The 5,962-nt window shown below is 39.0% G+C and overlaps 1 protein-coding gene across 2 annotated transcripts in view; it reads left to right on the top strand.

The window, feature by feature from the left end:
- Positions 1–370: 370 nt before the first annotated feature.
- The window catches only part of Cndp2 (Cytosolic non-specific dipeptidase 2), a 57,409-nt gene continuing 51,817 nt past the window's right edge, over positions 371–5,962 (top strand). The window contains exon 1 of one of the 2 annotated variants that reach the window (XM_017613777.1): positions 371–603. Coding sequence is in view for 1 of the 2 variants with exons in the window: in XM_017613776.1 (XP_017469265.1) it covers positions 688–725 (38 nt within the window). In the remaining variant the exon portion in view is untranslated. Of the gene's footprint in view, positions 726–5,962 lie in introns of both variants that reach the window. The other variant, XM_017613776.1, reaches the window with a different exon arrangement.

Below are 5,962 nucleotides of genomic sequence, written 5' to 3'. Positions count from 1 at the left end.
CTACAACTACAGAAAAATTCTGCGGTGTTGAGTTTTGATTAATAGCCCGAACACAATGAAAACGACGAGCTACAAACCACAGCTGTCAAATTATTTTAACACGTACTCTTATGTAGATAATTATTTTGGCGACGACCGGGCTACGCGACGGCTGTGGTTGTGGCCAGATTAGATCTATTTCTATTTTTCTGGCGACAGATAAGGTTCTTCCTCTTCTTTTATGTCAAACTCATACAAATTCATGATGTCGCTGCCGCGTTCAAAGAAATCATGTCGCCATCGACAAAGCGTTTAGATAATGAAGATAACAAATTGGAAGCTGTGGTCTGTAGCTCGTCGTTTTCAATGTGTTCAGTACTTTACATGGTGCTTTGGTAAGACAGATCGTGTCAGCTGACTCGGGTTTACGTACCGGTAGGTTTACGTTCTTGACTAATTTCAGCTTAAAGGACTTTCACTACGAAACAGCTACAAAAACAAAAACCTGTTCTACTGGCATACTGTGTTCTCTATAAATAGTTCTTATCGTCCGTATGCACACACTTGATAAGTTCGCCACAAGCTATTTAGTTCGTCTTTTGTGGAGCTGTTTGATAAGTTGAGGTAATTTGAAGTTGGGGGGTTATTTGAAATTGTGGAAAGTGGTCGTAATAACCAGGTTTTCCAAGTCCGTTTAATTTGTGTAATATGGCTGACTTACCCGACATCCTGCTTAAGCTTTTCAGGTAAATTTTCTATACATAAGTACATATGAAATGGATTGGCTTATCTCTTGTTTTATGATGTCTCAGTGCAATCGCACATTTGTACACCCATAAATATATTTACAACTGTATTTATCTACATATATATCCCTGGAACACATCAAGATAACCAACCGTTCAGCTATGGGAAAGCTAAAAATGCAGACCGATAGTACTTTTTACGTTGATTTCAACTATATAAATATTATTTGCCGCAATTAAAAAGTGAAGAAGATATAAAAAGTGAAAGAAAATTTTTGTGATATTTTAAAATATTAATATTTTCTAAACTACGTAACTGATTAAAAAAGTAATGATATCAAAATAAAGACAATTAATCTATCTTTAAGTTGATACATAAAATGTTTGCTTGCTTATATATATAAGTCAAAAGTATTAAAAAACAAATAAAGTGTTATAGTTTTTTCATAAAATAACCTTTTTTTAGAAAAAAACGCATAATCAATGCTAAAGACATATATAATATTTAGAAAGTGCAAGTTCTTACCTTTAATTTGATATACATATTTTATTATGATCTACGGTTGAGGTTTAGAATTCAGTGATAAAAAATATTAAAAGCATTTACAAGCAAGTGACAAGTGTGGGTGATATCATAGTTTATTTTGCCCAGAACTTCTTTCTGCGTAGGCGGCCTTCGGCCGCGCTTAGGGATCATAACCCTTACAAAGTTGAATTCTCATTTCTGTATTGCCGAAGAAGCGGAGCTGAACACCTTCTGCAGAGAACACCTTTCTGTGTAGGCGTCCTTCGGCCGCACTTAGGGATTATAACTCTTACCAAATAGAATTCTCCTTTTGGTGTGCACCAACTGGGGCTACCGCCCCAGTGATATAGCCATGGGAAAGGATGAGGTAACTCGAATTCCCTTTCTATGTGGTAAACCTGTTGTGTAAGACCAGTGATGTCTATTATGGTTACTGGGTGTTTTATAAAAATGTCTACGGAACCATAGGGGACCTCTTTGGTAGAGGTATACCCCGCTGAGCCACGCCGCCGATTTTTGTCATTTCTCACGCGCCGCCGCCGAGCTACGAAAATATCCAATACTACAACAACAAGAAAATTATAACACATCAAAAACTTTAACGCCAATATCTCAGAAAGCAGTTTTAACCGAAGCAGCTTCTGTTCATCTAACTCATTTCATCTAACTCCTCAATTATTAGAGATAAAACAAAAATAAGTTGATTTTCCCGAGTATTTTTTTTATATTTTAAACAGACTTTAAATAAAGAGCAAACACTTTTTTTGCTAATTTTTACATTCGTAAGTTATTTTATTCTGGGGTCCCACACACGTATACAAGTACTAGGTGGCTGTTTGAAAATTACGTTAGCATTCCTTAATGGTCGTCAAACCCCAGGAAGGTTTTGCTCCCTCGCATCGCAACGTTTTCTACAAAGGGTTAAAGTTCCCCCTTTTTGGTAAAAACAAGTATTATTTTTCATTACATTCGGTTCTCCTTAGAAAAATTTGGCGCTTAATATTTTAGTGGACATTTTAACCATCTATAAGCCATTTTTTAAACAGTTTGTCAAAAAGACCCGTTCTGGTTCGAGTTGATGGGTTAAACTTTTGGAAAAAAGTAGCCCAACCTTGTTTTCAATATGTAATCCGCAAAAAATCGTAAGAACTCCGTAATTTAACATAACGGTTGAAAAAAATATGGCAAAAATTTATTGATAGCGACATAAATTATCCCAATAACTTAACTTTTAAAATTTTTTATTTCTTTAAATTTAAATCAGAGAAGCAATTTGAGGCTCTTATAAAGCGTACAATCGGTTTAATTCCTACGCGTGATAATTCCGTAAGGGCCAAAGCTGGGAAACTACAGAAAAAGTCCTCTACGGTTTCTTCCTCTTCCTAATCTCTGCAACTTCTTCAATATTCGTGGGAGAAAATTCCTAGTCTTCAAGAGTGCCTGCCAAGTAGCCAATGACCGGTTACACAAGCCGTGACCTTAGCAATATCCTCTCTTGAGAGGCACAGCAACTCTTTCGTCTTTTTCTTATCTATTTGCGGCCAAACCAGCCTGGTTGTTGCACAAGTGCCCTCCTCTAGCCACACCCGTTGACCTCTTGGATCATGCTATTTCGAAGTTCAAGTTGAAGGTTGCCATGGGTATCTCAATAGTGCTCCTGTTTTCACATAGGGCCATGCAGGTTCTGTGTAAAAATTCAGTTCCCCCATCTCCTTGGTCTGGGCGTTTGCCATTCACTTCTTTTACAGCCAATGTGTAATACGATGTGTTAACCCCCACTTGATTCTGACCGATTGCTTGCAAGTGTATAATGCAACGTTGGTCTCCCTTACTCTTTCCTCTATATAAGGTTTCCACGTAAGTTTCCTGTTTAATATGAGTCCTAGATACTTAACATTCTCCTTCTAGGATATCTCCACACCCATAAAGATTAGCGGGGAGGCCTGTGTTTCCTTGTAAAGAGAATTGCTTCGGTTTTCTCGGAGTTTATTCCGAGTCCCCTACTCTCTGTCCAGTTTCTAAGCGTGACTAAGTTAGAGCGCAAAATCTGCATTAGGGTATTTGGGTATTTGCCTTTAACGGCAATTGGCAGGTCGTCAGCATATGCTGCGACGTGGCAATCCCCCTCTCTAGTTCAACCAGCACCAAGCTTAGTGGTTATCATCCTGCTGAAAAGTATAGCCTCAATCAGCACCGCTACATTCTGGTCAACTCCAAGCTCTTCTAAGGCACCCTTTCTGGCGCTTGCGTTAATATTGTTGAAGGTGCCTTCTATGTATACAAAGGCAACCAGAGTATATTCTTTATCTGATAAACTTTTTTCCACCAACCCGACGAGCGAGTGCAAGGCTTTCCGTGGATATGCCTTTCGTATAGGCATGTTGCGCTGGGGGGAGACCCCGTACATAATCATCCACTATCCTCTCTAAAATTTTTAGGAGGAAAGACGTAAGACTGATGGGTCTGAAGTCCTTAAGTTGGTATGAGATGACCTACCTGCCTTGGGTATGAAGGAGACTTCTGTCTCTCTCCAGCCTAGCGGGATGTAGCCCATGTTAAGACAGTTTTTTACAATAACCGCAATGAACGGAGAGATAATACCCCGAGATAGCTGCAGCTCTACCAGGTGTATTCCATCAAGTCCCGGTGACTGCTTTCGTGGCTTTGGCCTTATTGAACATTGTCCTATTGGATTCACGTAACGAGGATAATTATTTCGACCCCAAGATGGTTTGGTTTTTTCCCTGTATCGAACAACCGGACATCCTGCTGAAAAAGAACTATTCATGGCTTTAGTGACCTGTTTAACCAGCCCATCCACCTGCATGGCGGGGTCCCGGGGAGGTATCTTTGGCAACATAGTCTTAGTTTATTTATTTATTTATTACAGTCATTTGACCTATATACATTCACGTATATACATTTGAATTATGTATTGCAATATACAATAAAAGTAAAGTTAAATTTAATGCTTAAAATACGTTAACCTGTTACATTTTTCCTCCTAAGCTATACAATAGTATGTATATTGAACTAAGATAGCATATTCTCGATGCTGTTGGAATGGACGGGATTCCAAGCAGTACCGTAAATATATCACGTACGATATGCGGTCTAAGAGTGTAATTTCCAGAGCCGCCACAACTGAGCGGTTGGAAAGGACTTGGTTCCAAGCCGCTTCTTATAAACTTCTCTACCGGCAGGCGATCTGAATGGACGAAATCCAGAGTCGCGCCATTTGAACGGACGGAAAGGACTAGTTTCCATGCCGACCTTCTTATTTCATACATTATGGGTGATCTGAATGGACTAAATCCGGAGTCATCCAGCCAGTACGGATGGAAAGGACTAGTTTCCATGCCGGACCTTTCTATCTGATATCCAATGTTCTACAGTGATCAAGTAGCAGCCTTTTGAAGGTACCAACGTTTTCGCAATTTTGTATTTGAGCTGGAAGTTCATTATAACATTTTAATCCCTTATAAAAGATATTCTTCTTATCTATTTCCGTTTTATACAGCGCCAGACTGAAACTATTATTTCCCCTGAGTAAATACGAATGGGTTTCACTATTATATCGTAGGATATCACTCAGATAATATGGGAGTCTACCTTGTTTTATGTTAAACTCGAATTTCATAGCGTGATAGAAAATTTGCTGTTTCACGCTCCGCCAGTTTAATTCTGCGATCATTTCCTGTATGGGTGTGTCGTACCGCTTGTTCAAGATAAATCGCATAGCCCTATTTTGCATTTATGAAGCTTATCTATTTGTGTGTCGCTTGCTATAAAAAAGATAGTTGGACAGTATATGAAATGTGGTTCAACTATAGATCTGTAGACCAAAGTCTTATACCTCCTTCCTAAGTACTTACATGATCTTTTCATGAGACCAATTTTTTTACCAATTTTTGCTACTGTGTAGTCAATATGTTCCTCAAATTTTAACTTATCTTCGATATATATATTTGGGGTTTTGTATTGAGTTTACCTCACAAAGAACTCGTTCAAATAAATCAAACAACCGAATAATATTTAAAATGCTTTGTAACTTAAAAGATTATTTAGTCTTTTACAAGATAATTACAGGTTAATAGTTTGCGTTGATATCTCGGCAAGCACGTCTAAATTCGATGACATCCAGAAAGAAAAAGGAAGATGAAAAATTTTAGTGATGCCAGATTGAGTTTTATTTTACAACTCGGAAATTAGCGCAGGGTTGCACTAATTCGCGAAAGTGAAATTATTGCCACAAAGTTTGCGGAAATACAAATGCCGCCACATAACTCCCCTCCTAGACGAAACTACCGATATCGTAGAGGAAAGTTAACATGCCTTCCAGAACGCGTAGATTTTGTCGATATAGGAGGTGGTGTATTCATTGGCTCGTCTTCCTGAGGAATGTGGCTCGATGTCGGAATAGGTGCTGGTGCATCCGTTGGCTCTACTGATTGGGGAACATGGCTCGAATCTTCGTAGTCGTCGCTGGCTAAGAACGCAGGCTTTAGCCGATCGATGCTTATGTTGCTGCATCGCCCTCGTATCAAAAGTTTAAAAAACTTAGGCGATCTCTTAACAACGGGGTAAGGCCCGTCGTAAGGATGTGTCAGTGAAGGACGAATTGAGTCGTTTCGCACGAAGACATGAGATGCAGAATGCAATGCTGGTGACACGAAAACTTTAGGCGTCGTATGATGTGCGGTTTTTGTAG

The sequence above is a fragment of the Rhagoletis zephyria genome, unplaced genomic scaffold, assembly GCF_001687245.7.
Source record: "Rhagoletis zephyria isolate East Lansing unplaced genomic scaffold, Rhagoletis_zephyria_1.1 Rzeph_scaffold_00716, whole genome shotgun sequence".
NCBI classification, from domain to species: Eukaryota; Metazoa; Arthropoda; class Insecta; order Diptera; family Tephritidae; genus Rhagoletis; species Rhagoletis zephyria.
Note: the sequence above shows the minus strand (reverse complement) of the source record. Positions and strands in the feature narration are given on the sequence as shown.